This window comes from Simochromis diagramma, unplaced genomic scaffold, assembly GCF_900408965.1.
Source record: "Simochromis diagramma unplaced genomic scaffold, fSimDia1.1 OVJJ01000344.1, whole genome shotgun sequence".
Classification (NCBI taxonomy): domain Eukaryota; kingdom Metazoa; phylum Chordata; class Actinopteri; order Cichliformes; family Cichlidae; genus Simochromis; species Simochromis diagramma.
The window spans coordinates 284096-302314 of NW_024387375.1; the positions used below are offsets into that span (position 1 = coordinate 284096).

An 18219-nucleotide genomic window follows, 5' to 3' on the forward strand; every position below is an offset into this window, starting at 1 on the left:
CACCAGTCCTGAAGCACATAAGCATAGAGCCCACCAACCCTTCCCTTACTGGAGTCTTGGTTGTGGTCCTGGTGGTGTAATGTCTGGCAAAGTACCTCTACTGAGGCATTAGGAATGTTTGGATGGAGCCAAGATTCAGTTACAATCAGTAGACAACACTCCTGGACAAAGCAGTTGTAGTAAATCTCTGACTATAGCTCTTCCGTTTTGTTTGCTGGGGATCTGGCATTGCTGAGGAAGATGATTGGAAGTGGGCTGTTTGTGTTGTTGTTTTTGCAGCTGGAGATAATAGCCAGCTCTGCATGCCAGCTTTTGTTTATTCTCCCTGCACCATCTGTGTTGTTTGTTTTTCCCCAAAATAACCCATGGTGCACTCACAATCTTGGGTGGGATACTGTCAGTCCTATCCAAATTAAAATCCCAGTTCAGGCTGAGGCTGATATCTATTAGTTCTTGTAATTATTAGTTCCTGTAACTAACAGACATCACCTGAAAGTTATCAGTGCATTGCAGGACAACATAACAAAATGGCATATATAACACAAAAAGGCTTATAGAGCAATTCAGTACATGGAGGATGCCATCATTATCACCCTTCACAGAGGGCTGAGTCATCTGGAGAACATGAACAGCTAGGTGAGGATGCTCTTTGTGAACTACAGCTCAGTGTTCAACACCATAATCCCATCCTTATTAACAAACTGGACCATCTTCACATCCCCCCTGCCACCCGCTCCTCGATCAAAGATTTCCTCACCAACGGGACCGATCAGTCAGACTCATCCCCTACCTCTCCACCAAACTCTCACTCAGCAGTGGATCCCTGCAGGCCTGCATTCTTAGCCCTGTACTGTACACCCAGTATATTGCTGTACACCAGGGGTAGGCAACCTTTCTGATGACGAGTGCCATCTAAAATTTCCTCAGAAGTCAATGTGCCATATGATTGCATTAGCAATAAATTTAATAATGTTCTATATTAACAGTTACACACTATATAGAACCACTTTATAGAATTATATTTGTTCTCAGATGTTGGCAGCTATCAGCGGATAGTTATCAGCTATTTTGAAACCAAAAAAAGACACTTTTTATCCATAACAAGAACTCCATAACAGCAAATAAACTGTACAACAGAAAATGCAAATGCTATTTATGGTCTCCTCACAACAATGATAAGAAAAATAAACTGGGCCAATATAGCATGTTTGTTAATACAGAGATACACATGTTAATGTGATCTCTGGTCTCCCACTCAGATACAAAGGTCTCAGAGTGTCCAGCATTCAGACGGCTACCTGACGACACTCTTCGTGTGGGGGAAAACCTGCTCACACAGATATGTAGAGCCAAATACTGGCAATAAGGCCTCTGCAATGTTCTGAAGACAGTTAAACTTGTCAGGTAGTGATGTCCAGCAGGTGAAAATGCAAGCTCCATGAACACGCACAGCTGTGGATTCCAGCTGCTTCAATGTCGCATTAACTGGCATTAACTCAGCCAGTTAATGCACACTCTAAAAAGTGTATTTCAGCAGTAGTTGAAGTTACGTAAAGTTAAGAGTCAGTTTCATTAAGATTTCTGCTTTAGTGGAGCCAGTCTAAATTTGTGGAGTATATCAACTTGTTATTACGTGTTGTTCCCTCAGTACACATGTAACCTGCTATTGTCATTAGAGTCAACCTGCATCAATTAGGTTTCTCGTGACGCAGTGCGTCTGATGTCATGACGTCTCCGCCTTCTCCAGAATTTTCTACCTGCGGTTGAGAACAACAATTTGAGAGGCACTTGGCTGCAGGCAGGACCTCGTGAACAATTTGGTCAATAAGGTAACGAAGATATTACTTTTTCCATAGTCCTTGAAGGTAAGTCAAATGTAGAACACATATTTTAATATATTAGATATAAAAATATTCCAACTGTATTGTTAAGTGTTTAGTAAATTGACCTGACCAAACCGCTATCATTCAGCCCTGCTAACATTAGCGAAATGTCAGACCTGTTGGTAGTTTGTGCTTGGACATGTAGGTTAAGTTAGTAGTTTGCCGGCGGTACTCTCTTGTTTTAATATCGTAATGCTAGCTTAAAGTTGTGTATTCATGCAGTGTGTCAGTGTTGGCTTACTGTTAGTTATTCATTAGCATTAGCACATTATAGCGGCAAGCTGGACCGCGGTTCTCTTCAGACTACGTTACTTCGGGCGCGCGCATTTATACACGAGTGGTTGTTCGCAGTATGCCTGTCGGCGCGAATAGTTCATGCGGTCACGGCCACGGGTGATGTAGGAGGTAAAGTTTAGCTGTGGTGGCTCCAGGAAGCATGCATTTACTGCCGCTTGCATTGCTTTCAATGTACATGACGTTAAGAAGGCGAGGAGAAAGGGTGCGTGCAGCGCTCGTACACGCACGGATCAGCCGTGTGAGAGGGAGATGGTGTGCGGCAGAAAATCAAAATTAGAAATCATAGAAGAAAGTATTACGCTATTGAACACAGAAAATACAGCCATCAGATTTCTTGTAGACCTAGCACACTTCTGGTCTGTGTCTGAATACATATATAAGTACATAGATGCAGATGAACACTGTAAACATGATGAAAGATCGACAGACTAACTCGAACATATCTTTAATCTTTAGGACTTTGGGTAGCGCTTCCTTTCCTTCCTGTCAACCTCTCCAGAGGGGTGTCTGCTGATGGCAGAAAGATTACATCACCTCTGGTTGGAACCCTGAACAGTGCCACAACCTTTGGCTTGGTGTCCAATGTGATGCCCCATCGCCACCTTCTGACCTAACTTCTTCTCAGCTCTGTGACTACTTCAAGAGGGGCATTCCTGTGTGGAGGCGTGCCAGGCAGCTCGTTTTACCTGTGAACTTGCGTACTTTCACTTCATCAACAACAAAGGTATGCAAGTTCAAAATAGTAATGTCTCATTTACAGTGTTGGGGAGTAACGGAATACATGTACCGCCGTTACGTATTTAAAATACAAAATATGAGTAACTGTATTCCGTTACAGTTACCGTTTAAAAAGGTGGTATTTAGAGTACAGTTACTTTGTTGAAATAAATGGATTACACTGCGGTACTTTCCTGTTTCATATTGTCGCGGGTCAGGACTGTTTGGGTTTTGTTTGACAGCTACGTTCTGTTGTTCCAGGCTGCAGTGTTATGGTTACCATGGTTACAGGGTGACACGCGCTCTCTTTGCGACTGTGTTTCCTGGGTGAGAGAGCGCCTTTTTGTTGTTGTTGTTGTTGTGCTAAGCTAAAAGGTAGAGTGTTACAGACATAGCCCTAAAGAATGTAGCCTCATGGGCAGTGTAGTCCGTGCTGCAGGGAGAATGGACTGCCATACACGTTATGGGTCTGTGAGCGCGAGGAGGGAGAAAAAGGAGAGTGGAAAAGTACGAGTTATCATCAAGCAGAAACGGGAGCTGGAAGCATGTAAATATAATAATAACCACTGCAGCCAAGAAGAGTGCCTGACGAGCCCAGTTGTAAGTAAGCTATTAAGACTCGACTGTACACCGTGTTCGTGTTTTCCTCCGAAACAATAAGTTCCGTTGGAGCAGCCTTTCAACGCCTCTCTCTGTCTCTCGCTAGCAAAGTTGGCCTAGACAACAAAGTAAAGCTATTTTTTGGCTACGAGCCCGACACGGAACCCACGTATTAGCCAGAGGTTCCTTTACTACTGTTCGGAGCCGCGGACCTTCAATAATAGTAATAAATCACATTCATGTAGTTGTAAACAGCATGATAATATATTAAGTAATCCGAAGTATTCAGAATACGTTACTCTCATTGAGTAACGTAACGGAATACGTTACAAAATACATTTTGGGGCATGTATTCTGTAATCTGTAATGGAATACATTTTAAAAGTAACCTTCCCAACACTGCTTATTTAAACTTAATTCAGTTTTACACTGAACAGGAATCGGCTTTATATATAAAACAATTGCAAAAAAAAAAAAAATGTACCTATGGGCATTTGGGTTTTGTTTTTAAACTTTTGTTTTGAACTTATCCCTTTAAAATCTAATTAGAGAGGGCTGGCTACATTTGATGAATACATTTTGTGTTTAAATGATTCGCTTTGTGTTGGGCAATGTGGCAAAAAGCTGAGATGAGATCTAGTCTCCATATTGATATATTGTAATATTGCCCAACTCTCCCTCTGTGTTTTCTCAAATTATTTATATACACCCAGTAAAGCGTGTCTCTTTGTTTCTCCAGTGTTATGCTTCATGTGGAGATGCAAGGACTGTGGGACAACATTAACAAAAAGATCTGAATTGCTCAAACACTACAAACTGATTCATAGGCATTACGGACGAGGCCACTCATATCCATGCACTTATTTAAATTGTGCATGTAGGTTCAAGACTTGGAACGCCCTACTGAGCCATCTATCAAGAAATCACCCTGCCCAACAAGCAGTCTCCAAAGCTGCGTCCACATTCACTTGCCATATTTGTGGCCATAATCAACTCTCCACAGAAAGAGAATATTTTCAACATATCTATCAGCATCTTAAAAATAAGGAGACTGTAACGTGTGTTCCAAAACTGTGAATATAAAACCAATGTCGATGAGAACTTCAAAAGTCATAAATACAGAAAACACTCTGGTACAGTGAACACATTTAAGCCTGGAATAAGTTCTGTTGATGAATCTTGTGCCAGTGTTGCCAGTGATATTTCAGATGTGGAAATTATAGAGAGTGATGTAAATTTAAATTCTGCTTTTGACAATGGGTATTCTGAAAACTTAGAGAAGGATATTGAGCTTAAAATTGCTTCAGTGCTCCTTAAGTTGGAACACATCTTTCTTGTGTCTAATGCAGCTGTAGATGAGCTTTTGCAGGAGTTAAACTATTTGATTGGTTCTGTTTCTGTGGCGATTACCCAAAAGACTATTAGCCAAGTATTACAAGACAACGGATGCCAATTTGACCAGTCAGTTGTTGAAAAGCTAGCCAGTGTACTCTGTGAGACAAACCCTGTAAAAAAAGCAATTGGAGATAAAGGTCCACTTTCCAGTCCTTGGAGACGAAAAGCATACTATAAGAGCCACTTTAAAGTAGTGGAACCAGTGGAATATATACTTGACCGAAAAAATAACAAGTCATTCCAATATATTTCAATTTTAAAGTCTTTGCAGCATATTCTTGACTGCCAGACAATCTTGGATCAGGCTGTTAATTTGAATACTGTAGATAATCAGCCTCAAAAAACTTCTGTGCACTACAAAACTATCTTCGATGGTGACTTCTTCCATGAAAATGGACTGTTGTCCAAGCAGGAAAGCATTTCATTGATATTATACATTGATGAATTCGAAATATGTAATCCCCTTGGTACATCACGGAGGAAGCATAAAATTTGTGGATTGTACTGGGTTTTGGGTAATTTGCCACCAGGCTGTAATTCTGCTTTAACCTCAATCTATTTGGCTGCTTTAATCAAAAGTAATGATCTGAAGTGCTATGGGTATGAGAAAGTGTTAAAACCTGTAATTAATGATCTTGTAATATTGGAAAAGAGTGGGATATTTCTGTCAAAGTTGGGCAGAACAGTAAAAGGCACTGTTCAGTGTGTTGTTGCCGACAACCTTGGTGCACACAGTATTGCTGGATTCTTTGAAAATTTCTCAGGGACATACGTATGTAGATTTTGCACTGCAGAAACATCAGAGTTCCAGACTATTGAAGTCAGAAGTGAAGTCTTTACTTTAAGAACAAAAGACATTCATGCAGATCATTTACGAATTATTGAGGAAAACAAATGGCCCAGTTATTATGGTGTGAAATCAAAGTGTATTTTGTCAAAGCACCTCTCACATTTTGATGTTACCACTGGGTTTCCACCTGATGTTGTACATGATCTTTTTGAGGGAATTGTTCCTTTTGAACTTGCGCTTTGCCTCAATTTGTTAATCAAAAAAAAGTATTTCACATTATGTACATTGAATGAAGCAATATCATCTTTCAACTTTAAGTGGGCTGACAAAACAAATCGACCTCATCCTGTGGCTCTCAGTTTTGCATCCAAAAAAAGTGTAGGAGGGAATGCACACGAGAACTGGAGTCTTATCAGATTTTTGCCTTTGTTTGTTGGGCAGAGTGTACCCTGTGAGGAGCCTGCTTGGCACATCTTAACAGACTTGAAGGACATTGTTGATCTTGTTGTCAGTCCTGTTCATACTGAGGACTCCATTGCATATCTTGGTTTTAAGATCTCCGAGCACAGAATCAAGTTTCAAGAGGTTTTCCCAGATGTTAATCTTAAACCAAAGCACCACTACTTGGAACATTATCCATACTTGATCCGTAAGTTTGGGCCACTGGTTGCACTATGGACTATGCGATTCGAAGCAAAGCATAGTTTTTTTAAAAGAGTTGCAAGGAACATCAGATGCTTCAAAAATGTACTTCTTTCACTTTCACAGAGACATCAGTATCAGATTGCATATCATTTGCATGCAATTAGCTTTGCCAAAGCCCCACTGGAAGTAACAGATGTTTCCACTGTTCACATTGATGTTCTTAACAAGGACATCTCAAATGCACTGAGACAGAAGTCTCCAGATATGGACAATGTGTGCTTGGCTAAAAGTGTAGCATATAATGGAATAATCTACAAGTGTGGGATGATCTTGATCCACGGCTCACTGGGAGGACTGCCAGAGTTTGGTGAAATCATCCAAATGGTGATACTGCAGGACAAACTAATCTTCATTCTGAAAAAGCTTAGCGGATGGTATATGGAACACTACAGAGCTTATGATCTCAAAACATCACCAAGCAAAGAAGTGGAACTTGTTGAGCCACAAGAACTGCATGATACCTACCCACTGGCAGACTACAAAATTAGAGGGATGCGTCTTGTCACCTTGAAAAGATATGTCCATGTTTAAATGGTGAGGCCTCAAAATATGATAAAGTATTTTCTTAAGTGGGAAAACAAAACCCAGACCCATACAATACTAATGTGTTCTCAGAACATATTTATTTTATACTGCAAGCCAAAGTGGTGTGATGATGTCATTGGCAATTCATCAGTTATGTCATTTTTTTAATGCAGGTTGCTGGATTCCAGTCAGTGAATGCTAATCCTATGCTCTCCCCCCTTCTGCTTCTCTTCTCTTTTTCTTCTTTCCTCTCCTTGTTGTCTCCTATATTCTCCTCACCTCCTCTCCTTCTCTCTTCTCTTCAATGTCTCCCATATTCTCGCCATCTCTCTTCTCCTCCCTTCTCCTCTTCGGTTTGCCTTCTCTCCTCGCTGCCTCAGCTGATCTCCACCTCTCCTCTTCATTTTCTCCTCCCCTTTCCTCCTCTCTTTGCCTTCTCTCTTTTCCTCTAGTTTGACATTAAATTCTCCTAATTGGAAATGTCAGTGGTTTACATGTTGATCCTCACTAACTGTGCTTGTGCTTTCTCAGACCACCATGGCTGGTTCAACACCTGCAAGACTGAAGGTGATTTTAGGAGAGAACAACATTGAAAAGCTGACTCTTCCAAATGGCATCCCAGAGTCACTTGAAGACCTTCTCAGCACGATAAAGACTACCTTTGGGTTAAAAGGTAACTTCAGACTGCAATACATGGACCAAGACTTTGGCAACGACTTCTTTAATCTGAATTCTACCACCGAACTTCGGAATTTGGGGACAATCAAAGTGATCCACCAGCAAACAAATCCACCTTTGATCAGTGCCGATCAGTCCACTTCATCTCTGTCTCTTTCATTTGAGTCTGATGACGGTATTTCGGTGGCATCAAATGACACAATTATCCTCTCATCCCCTGAATCTATGTCATCTCGAACACAACAGTGGCCAGAAGACTTTGCAATTCCCCAATTTTCATATGACACAGAGCTACAGCTAGAGAGGGGGAATACTGAGTACCGTGTGAGCCAAAAAATGTTGACTTTAAGCGCCCGAATGCTGTCTGATATCCTGAAAAGAGTTGCAGAAGAAATTTACCGTTACAAGGCCTATCCAGAGGATGCACATTTCTGCGCAGCTGCAGAGGCCCTTATCAAAAAGCACCCATGTTTGAAAGAACCTGGATCATTCAATGGCTGCTACGGTTGGAAACAACGACTGAAGTACAAAATGGCAAACTACAGGACCCAGCTCAAATTACAGGGGTGTCCAGAGCTGTGTGTAAACTCACTGAAATCTAAAGCTACTACAGATGCTTTCCCTGCTAAAAAAGTGAAGAAGCCAAAACGTTCTGAAGCTAACTTTTATCCATCCTTTCCTACTGGTGAGACTCTGGACAGCATGGAAAAAGTGAGACTAGAACTTCTGACAGAGATCGGGATAAGGGACAATGAAAGGGTCATCGCAGACAAAATGGCTAACACGTTTGCCTACAGACGACATGAGGTGGTAAACCAAGAACCAAGCATTCAGGAACTGAAGGACAGATGGCCTGCACTCTTCACACAGAAAGAGGTAAGAATGGAACTGAAGTGATTGAAGTCTGTATGCTTCAGGATTTATTGCAGTTAACTTTCATGAATCGGTCATAACTTGATTTGGTTGAGATTTTATAACACTGAACTTAATGAAAGAATTTACATTTTGAATTTCCATATATGTTATACTTTTTGGGATATAGACATTTTGGCATACAATCAGTTTCAGCATTTTGTTCCATAATACAATATCTACTGTCATTTGTGTTTTGTTTTTAGATAAATACAGAGTTCCAGAGGCTCATGGCTGTTCCTCTTGAGTGGAAGTTCATGGCCCAGTTAGACATGCACTCAAGTCAGCTGATCAAAGTCATACGTGCCAAAGGAGGAGCAACACGCCAAAAGATTGCGAACATCTTGGACACATTGGACCAGGTAAATCTGTACCATCAAACAAGATGCTTCGTAACTAAGAGGGCTGTCAAAATATATCTGAATCCAAAAAAAAAATATATATATCTGAATCCTTCATAAAGACAATATGGGCAGGCCAATGCTAATCATGGCTTTCATATGCATGAATGTTTTTAGCGACTCAAAAAATACACCACTGAACTCATCCCCTTTTCTTTCTGTAATGAATCTCTGGGCTTGTGAATTACTGTTTTTAAATAAAGTACATGTAAGTTAAGCAATAAGAGTAAGGATGTCTGTCTTATGAAATTTAGAGTTTAAAATTAATCAACATTTGTTGTTCTAGACTGTGGACATTAATCATCGGAGGGAATGTGTGCTGAAAGCCCTCACCATCTTCCTGGGAGAAGATGCAGATGGCCTGATCAAGGAATACCTTGTAAGTTTCAACAGTTTGTCAGCACATCTTGTCAAAGGGACACAAAAAAAGTTAACTGTTAGAACAAACATAACACGTGAACCATAGTTGGATTGCTGACATGTATTTATTATCATGACCATATTGGACATTATGTAATTCCCAGCAACAACACATTACATATTGGATTGACTTTGTTTTAAGTAAGACGGGCTTACTTGATTATTTAAGTTCAAAGGAATAGTTTGACATGTTGGGAAATCTTATCTTTCTTGCTTACAATTTGATTAGAGTCAGGTTGATACACCTCTCTCTGCTGTTTCTGGTGTGTGATGACACCCAGCCAAGAAATAGCCCAGCACATAACACATATTGGTACATCACCCAAACACTTAATCACAGTAAGAAGTGAGGCTAATGATGATTTGTGTTTGTGTCTTGTACCCCTCTGTAGGACTGTGGAGCAGATGATGTTCAGAGGGACCTGGATGAGGTCACCATGGCAGTGTATGTGATTCGGAAGGAGGGGGAGGGACTGCAGGAGCCACCTGAAGACATTGGCATTGTCATTGAGGGTGTGGAAGTGTTGCATGAACTAACTTCAGTTGCCTCAGCTTGTGCCCTGCTTCTAGGTTTGATCTATGCACTCAACCTAGCTTATCCAAAACCCTTTCGCTTCACTTTTGAAGTGCTCCAAAAAATCTTCATGCAGCTTGATCAGCACAAGATGTCCCCCAAAGTCCAAAATCTGTATATCAAACTTCAAAGCTCCCAGTAATGGCACAGAACAATGACCAACAAATGGCCTTGTGCCATAATGCGAAGGAACAACTGTGTTTGGACATATAGCATGTAAAATATGTAGTCTCTTTTGGATGTTGGGCCTTTTTTATGCTCCAAGAGACCTCAAACCCCAATTTAATGTGCTTTTATACATACTTTGTATGGTATTTTTATTTTTTTATTTTTTTCAGACATATTTGCCTTCGTTTCAAGGGAAAGGTTGAATTTCAGGTTTGATGTGCTCAGTTATACAACAAACTGTTGTGACATTCTAAAACTCTAAAGGAGTGTTTATATTTTTTCATCCCCATTGGTCAGCTACACTGTTCAGATATTTATTCATTGGCTATAGCTGAAGAGAATGTTTCTGTATACTCTTGGGGCACTTTTTCATAGTTGACACTGTATGTGTTAAGATTGATATTTGTGTAATACTGTGTTGCACTTTACACTTTGTTGACAACTTTGTGGTCCTACTAAGCGTTACTTGCATTTTGTGCATATGTGTTTCAAAAAGGACAAATGTGTAATGTATTTGACCAAAAGCTGTGTTGGTTGCCATAAAGGTAATACTTTATTACATTTATACAATAAAGCATTTAAAAAAGAAAAAAAAAAATTGGATTTTGAATTTTTGAAAAATATTTTCAGCCAACTTAACATTTTGATTTAAGCTTTATTATACAAACTAAAATTTCATTTTAGAGTCACTACAAAAAGTAATTTACACTAAACCACATTATTAGGTTAGCAAAGAGCAATATTTTACTTTTGGGTTATGCAAATTATTGGGTTGGAAAAACTGAAAACTTTAAGTTGAAATGTCTTAATTTTAAGTTGGATTAATGCAAAATGTTTATTTGACAACAATTAATTTATTAAGTACATGTAACTTAAATCAGTTGTGTTAATTTAATGTATTAACTTAATTTCAAAGAACTTAATTAAATTTGGTGTTACCAATTGAAATAATTCAATTAAGTTGGTTCAACTATTTTCTTTTTTCAGTGCAAGACAAATCTAGCTGCTCATTAAAGCTTTCTGGTTTGATCAGAAAATAAAACATTGGTCCATACACCTGAAAGTCCCAAAAATGCAATGTGTCTCGAGACTGTAAAAAGTCAGCAGAACAAAAATAAACTCCACCTAAACTTGGTTTATATCTGACCCAGATAGACTGCAGGTCATAACTTCTTACCTGAAGTTCAGTTCACCTGACACTCGGACCGGCGGCTGCCTCGGGTCTCTCCTCTTGCCTCCACTTTCTCTCATCCACCTGCTGGCCTCCACCACTTGCTAATGTTACTGAATCTGTGGAAGCGCCGCCATAGCCACCACCAAACAACTGAGTTATTTTTTACACACCGGACAGCATCTGGCCAATCCACCACCTTTCATACCATTACAAAAAAGAAAAAAAAAAGAAAATCATTGGCCCACCGAGCAAATGCCCAGTATGCCCGATGGCCAGTCCAGCTATGGTCGTGCCATCAGTTAACCCTTCGAGTGCCAGCTGTGGCACGCGTGCCTAGGGTTGCCGACCCCTGCTGTACACCAATCCACCCAACCAACCTCATTGTAACCACTGTGGTTGGGTTCACTTCTGATGGAGATGAGACAGTGTACAGAGTGGAAATAGAGAATTTGTCATGCTGGTGCTCCAAAGAAAACTTGAAGCTGAATGTTCATAAAACAAAAGAACTCATCATGGATTTCACGAGTCTCCTCTCATAAATAGAGAATGGGTGGAATCCGTCTCCACATTTAGGTTTCTGGGCACGCACATCTCGATTAATCTCGCCTTGACCAACAACACTAATGAAGGCCCATCAGGCAAGTGTCCTGAAAAGGAATGACCTGGACCAGTGGCTGTCGTTGGCCTTTTTACCACTCCTCAGTTGACAGCATCAGATCCTCCCGTCCCTAAAATTGCCAATCTATTCTTCAAATTTCTGTAAATTTAACAAAAAATGTATGTTTCAGTACACCATTCAATTTACTTTATTTATAATAGTTTTTCTTGTTTGTTTGTTTTATGTTCTTGCTGGTATTTTCGCCACGTCTACTGGCCATGCATGAAATTAATGAAAGTTTGAAATATTTTTACCAGATGCTGCAGATTAAATCCTAATATTTTGGATTTTGTTGCTGTTATTAAGTATTGAAAATATTGCTTTGGTAACTTGTCAGAACAGGAATTTTTGAACAACAGTTGAAAACTGCTATAGCATAACTGCTATATAGATGACAGAGCTCACTCAGCTCATATTAAATTTACATTTGCAGTCTTGGACTTGATGCTTGATACAAATGAAAATGTTAGATTTTATTGTATGAAACCACTGAAAAATAATTCAGAGCTATATAGTGTTATTGTGAAGTGTGATTTTAAATTTATTTATGCACTTAACACTGAGTTACATATTCATACATTAACATGTACAACAACAATAAAAAATGTACAATTATTTAAAAAAGTTTTCTCAGTAACAAAAGTAAACAACTCTGCTATGTGCTTGAAAGTGTGCAGTTTACTTTTTGTATTTTTATTGTGAGGTAAATAAGACAAAAATGATCAGTAAGGACAGACAAACAAAAAAAAAGACAAGCAAATTCATCAAATATATTATTATAGTGTAGTCTCATAACTATGTATAGAGCATTATGTGTGTTGATTGAAATGGTAAAAGAAATAATTTTATAGTCATGAAAACTTTTTCAACTATATAAAGAAATAAAAATGCTCTCAAATCACAGCCCAGAAGCCTACAGCAGAACCTAATGCACATTCCAAGATGATTTTCTCCTTGTATGCGGTTAGATTTTTTATTGGGACTAGAGGGCTCACGACCAACCAAATAGTACATATTAAAACTTGAATAAAGTTGTTCATTTACTTGTTATATTTCTTGTTATATTAAAAGCCCTAATCTTCTGTGATGCAAAAAATAAAAAAATAAAAAAAATAAAGACATAGCAAAGACATAGTAATGTGGGATGAAATTTTCCAGTTATCTTTTCATGTGTTTTTTAATAATTAATATTTATTCCTTAAAAATAATTGTTTCCTGATGTGATGCAATAAAAAAAAGAACAATGTCATTAATTGGCTCATAGTAGGAGAGATTGGGCACAGTGGATGGAGGTCGAGTCCAACCCAGAGGTCCCACCACAGCCCCAACCCATCTAGTGACATACCCTGGAACCCAGAGTGTTCCAGAGTAGGACAATTTGGAACACTCAACAACAACAACAATAATAATAACAATGATAATAACAAACAACAATGAAAATATTGCTGATGAATACCATGTACGAGTAACTGTTAGGAAAAAATACCAGAACTTTGTGTGTGTCGATGTGTGCACATGCATATGCGCAGTTGGGCAGTTATGTGTAGTTATGTGTTATGTATAGTCAGTATCCAGAAATTGATTTAGAAAGACATATAAAATATCCAATTTCGACTTGGAATTGCAACAATAATAATTTCCAAAGAACTGATATACTATGATTAATTTTTGCACATTAAATATTTCTTGGTGTTCTTCTCAGGCTTAAACAATATGATAAAACATTTTGGAGCAAATATACACATTATTAGTCCAAAGCTGGAGGCCAGAATGGCAAAAATCTCCACAACCACAGTGAACTTTCCAGGAGAGCTGACATATGCTGGGATAAAGGTAATCCACACTGCACAAAATATCAGCATGCTGAAGGTGATAAGCTTGGCTTCATTGAAATTATCAGGTAACTTGCGGGCTAAAACAGCTAAAACAAAGCAAAAGGCAGCAAGTAGACCTATGTAACCAAGCACAGCCCAGAAGCCAACAGCAGAGCCTAATGCACATTCCAGGATGATTTTCTCCTTGTATGTGGTTAGATTTTTTATTGGGAATGGAGGGCTCATTACCAACCAAATCGTACATATTAAAACTTGAATAAAGGTGAAAGACATAACAGTCATTCTTTGTTGTGGAGGACCAAACCATTTCATCACATTACTACCTGGAAGTCTGGCTTTAAAAGCCATTAAAACCACTATAGTTTTTCCAAGTACACAGGAGATACAGAGTACAAAGGTGATCCCAAACGCAGTGTGACGCAGCATGCAGGACCACTCAGATGGTGCTCCAATGAAAGTTATTGAACATAAGAAACACAGAGTCAGTGAGATGAGCAGCAGGAAGCTCAGCTCAGAGTTGTTGGCTCGGACAATTGGAGATGTCCTGTGACGTAAGAATATAGCAGTTGTGATAATAGTCAGACAAGCACCAAGAACTGAGAATGTAGCCAGGATGATTCCAAGGATGTCTTGAAAAGAAAGAAACTCTATGGGTTTAGGAATACAAGTGTCTCTCTTTGCATTAGGCTGGAATTCCATGTGGCAGGGTAAACAATCAGCAGAATCTGAATGGGAGAAAAAAAGGAGTTAAGGTGCTTCTTGTAATTTTGGCTTTATAGATTACAAATTTATTCTTGTAATGTATTTGATGTTGCAGATTTGCATCATAAAAACATTTTACATGCACAGACAAGCATTTTACTTTACCTGTAGTATTACTAATCTCTCCCTCAGGACATGCGGTACAGTCATAGCAGCAAATGGGTTTTCCTTTTTGCAGCACTTTACGAGTTCCTGGAGGACAACTCCCACTGCACACTGACACTGGCACCTGTGTAATATAAAAAGGCAGCGTAACATATGTAAATGTTTGCTATAAAACTGAAAAGATTACATTGACTTTTTACTTTCGTGCTGCCCTCCATCCAGATGATGTTTTTGTTAATCTGGAACTCCTGGCCCTCTGGCAGTGATGCATCATACAGCCCTACAGTCACTATGTCAGTTATGCCAGCCATAGTTTTCTGCCAGTTAACCAACTCATAAATAGCCACAGGATCCCCATTAGTATCGAATGACACATCATATCCATTTCGGGAAAAATTTACTTTCTTCAGCTCAGTTAGAATCTGTAAGGATGAATTGAGACATAAAGGGAGTGGAAAGAAAAAACAAAACAATATTTGAACAACTAAAAGTAATGTTTCACTTAAGGTTTCTTAGAGACAGTGAAACATGTTGGCAATGACTGATTTGTTTTTACTGACCTGCTTGGACTGTAATTTGGTTAGTTTGTCACACTGAGCTGTGACATTTCTTCCCTGACATAATGCATTATGAATGGCATGTGCAATTGCATACACAGCCTTGTACACCATGTTACTAATTCTAAGCTGAGATGTATCAGTGTACGGGGTTTGGAGAGTCTTTATATCTTCAGTTCCATTACATACTTTCTTTCCTGCAGAATTACCTAAAAATAAAAAAGGCACCAAAATGACAGACAATTGAATTCATCCATTTAACATCATATCTTTTGAACATATCACTCAACAAACAAAGAGTCACGTTTGAGAAAAGGGGCCACAGTAATAGTGTTGGCTGACTGCCTAAACTTGACCTAAAGGTTAAACATATAGATTGTGATTTTTTGCAGTAACGGACCTTTTTGATTATGTTGGATTTGAAATTGCTTAGATTACAAAAAAGAACATGTCTGGACTTTTTAAGACCAGACATTTTACAAGAAACTCTAACAACCAAGAAAAACAAAAAACGAAAAATGTTTCTCACTTTCTTTTATTGTGCAGTTGAAGGAATCCTCCCAGAACTCAGTAAGCAATGGTGATACAGCCACTTGAGCAAAAGAGAGATTCAACAGGAAGTTTCTGAAACCTGGGATTACAGATTTCTGAATTCCAAATCCAATGGTCCCAGCGAGAAAACTGTACTTCCTTAATCCCGGGTTGGTCACCCATGACTCACTGCCTATCCACTGTCGAGGTGGAAAAGGCTCACGTGAAAGTTCTGCCAGCAGGATCCTCATGTCTCCAGATGGTGCAAATGCCACCACTACCATAGATGTAGATCTTGTGAAAAAAGTACAACTTATTAGAAGAATTTTTTCAGCTATGTAAAATGTTTAGTCAGAAACTTATTTTTGTATATCAATCCAACAAACAAACAAAAAAAACCTTGTAAAAAATCATTAAAAATAAATCCCAGAGTGAAAATCTTTGATGTAAGAACCTGCGGATAACATCTGCTACTTTCTGAATCCTGCTATGTGGGTGGGTCCGATAGAAAGATACAGAGTATTCCACACAAATCCCCTCTTTCTTTGCTGCTTCTAGAAAAGATGCCATGCCGTTATTTCCATAATCTGTATCTGATCGTACAGCACCTATCCAAGTCCAGCCAAACTGTTTTACCAGCTTAGCTAGCGCACCAGCTTGAAACTGGTCACTGGGGATTGTTCTGAAAAAACTTGGGTACTGCTGCTTGTCAGACAAGCATGCACATGTGGCAGAGGGGCTCACCTAAAACAAAAGAAGACAAGGTAATCTTATAAGAACTGCAGATGTGCATGCATATTTTAAACACCTAGTTTGAAAAAAAAAAATTAAAGTATTTACTTGAGGAATGTTAAATGGACTGATGATTCGTGACATGCTGATGGATGGCGTAGACCCAGACTCACCAACAACAGCCATCACCATACCTGACTGGGAGCAGTTTTTGCCAGTGTGAAACACAAGGTCCAAGCTATTCAAAAACTGAAATGCCAAATGCACTGTCATGGAAACTGATGCACATGAGTCATAGATCTGATACCCAAGCCTGATTCCAGGCAGCAGCTCTGTATTGTTGTTAATCTCTTCTATGGCAAAGACCATTGCATGTGACAACTGCAGCTCATCAGCATTTATGCTGCAGACAGACAGTCACCTCACTGTTAAAATTGTAGGCTACATAGATTTTGTTAAAATGAAATTTCATACAGATAACACACAGCAAGAAAGATTACCATTACAATACATGCAACATGTTCATAATTTTTTCCATACTGACCTCCCTTTGCATCTTACTGGCTCAGGCATGATGGTATAATCATGGCTCACTGTTTGCGTGTAGGAGTGAAGAGAGAAAGCACCCCCAATAATGAAGTCCCCATCCATTGAGAATGCAGGTAGATGAATGCTACCCTGCAACTTACATTTCACAGATGAAGCTTCAGTACCAGCCCAAGCACCTGTAAAGCTACTCCTTTGATTCAGACTATCCAGAGACACACCCAAGGCAAAAACTGAGTTCAGCTGAAACAAACACAGAGCAGATACCAGACCAATTAAAAGAACTGAGACTGCCATCGCTCCCTGATGTCAGGTATGTGTGTAAGTGGTATTTATATAGGGTTTTAGAGAAAGGGCTCTGCTCTACGCCTTCAAGAGGACATGATCTTACGCAGTGGTCTTGATTAAAAGTCTGAAAGGTCATTCATTAATCTAAACAGGAGTGTATATTACCCATAGCCTTGACAGATACTATAGGTTTAGCTGGATTCATTTAGCTAAAAAAACAAAACAAAACAAAACTTTGTCCCCGATAAGGCTTGGAGATATCCTAAAGTTATCTTATCATTCAGTATTTCTTCATTTGATGTTTAATACATTTAGCTCAGTTTATGTGTTGAGAGTTCTAAGTTGGCATGTTTGCAGTCATGTAACTGTACAATATTTCCACACAGAGTCTTTGGCAAATTAATGCTGGAAATTTACTAAGAAATATTAAAAGAAGCTACAATTATAAAGTCTCACTCTGCTACTACCACCTAGTGGACAACATGATTAAATAAAATATGAGCACTTCATCTTTTACTGTCAACTGAAGACATTTGAAATATAGCCTAATCACAAAAACACATCTTAAAATACTAACAACTTAAAAAAAGAGGCTAATACTAATATATACACCAAAAATGAAAAACATAACCATGACTGTTTCTATTATATTCTCTGCTGTTTTTCCTCTTCTGGTTAAAAAGACCTTTTCTCTTCAGTGTCAGCCAGTACTTGCTCAGATAGAATTGCTCTTACTTTAACTGGAATCACAATCACAATTTAAGGTGCTCTGATCAACGTTATTGTTGCTATACAAAAAAAGTAAAGTAAAAACATGGAAGCAAACATCAGCAAGAATGGGTGACTGAACTGGAGATTTAGGTTCCACGGGCATGTATAAGGGCCAGTACTCCTTAGATTTCTCTGAGTGGTCACTGACTTCAGAGCCAGCTGTACAGAATAAGCTTAACATACAATCAACAAGAT

General features: G+C 38.9%; 2 protein-coding genes across 5 annotated transcripts; one reads left to right on the forward strand and one right to left on the reverse strand.

Annotated features, from left to right (window-relative positions):
• Positions 1-1516: 1516 nt before the first annotated feature.
• Positions 1517-10634, forward strand: LOC120719541. Of its 4 annotated transcripts, none has more exons than XM_040008821.1 (6): positions 1517-1865; positions 2637-2904; positions 7444-8466; positions 8709-8864; positions 9190-9282; positions 9716-10634. In XM_040008821.1, exons 3-6 carry the CDS (start codon positions 7450-7452, stop codon positions 10037-10039), a joined length of 1590 nt encoding a protein of 529 aa, XP_039864755.1. In that variant the 5' UTR covers positions 1517-1865; positions 2637-2904; positions 7444-7449; the 3' UTR covers positions 10040-10634. The 4 variants fall into 4 exon arrangements, with proteins under 4 accessions (XP_039864755.1, XP_039864756.1, XP_039864754.1 ...); XM_040008822.1 differs by having other exon boundaries at positions 1517-1829; XM_040008819.1 differs by lacking the exons at positions 1517-1865; positions 2637-2904 and adding exons at positions 4598-6331; positions 6451-6921.
• Positions 10635-13033: 2399 nt separating this feature from the next.
• LOC120719902 (extracellular calcium-sensing receptor-like) lies at positions 13034-15971 on the reverse strand. Its single transcript, XM_040009465.1, has 4 exons — positions 15798-15971; positions 14800-15021; positions 14600-14723; positions 13034-14457 (listed from the first exon to the last, which is right to left on the reverse strand). The coding sequence occupies exons 1-4, from the start codon at positions 15969-15971 to the stop codon at positions 13559-13561; spliced, it is 1419 nt and encodes a 472-aa protein (XP_039865399.1). The 3' UTR covers positions 13034-13558.
• Positions 15972-18219: the final 2248 nt, after the last annotated feature.

Excerpts from the sequence above, each read along its gene's own strand:
- LOC120719541 (XM_040008819.1), top strand. Across the intron at positions 8,865-9,189 it reads TCTTGGACACATTGGACCAG|ACTGTGGACATTAATCATCG; the intron begins GTAAATCTGTAC and ends TTGTTGTTCTAG. Across the intron at positions 9,283-9,715 it reads GCCTGATCAAGGAATACCTT|GACTGTGGAGCAGATGATGT; the intron begins GTAAGTTTCAAC and ends ACCCCTCTGTAG.
- LOC120719902 (XM_040009465.1), bottom strand. The coding sequence starts at position 15,971 with ATGGTAGTGGTGGCATTTGCACCATCTGGAGACATGAGGATCCTGCTG. Across the intron at positions 14,724-14,799 it reads GGATGGAGGGCAGCACGAAA|GTGCCAGTGTCAGTGTGCAG; the intron begins GTAAAAAGTCAA and ends TATATTACACAG. Across the intron at positions 14,458-14,599 it reads AGAGATTAGTAATACTACAG|ATTCTGCTGATTGTTTACCC; the intron begins GTAAAGTAAAAT and ends TCTCCCATTCAG.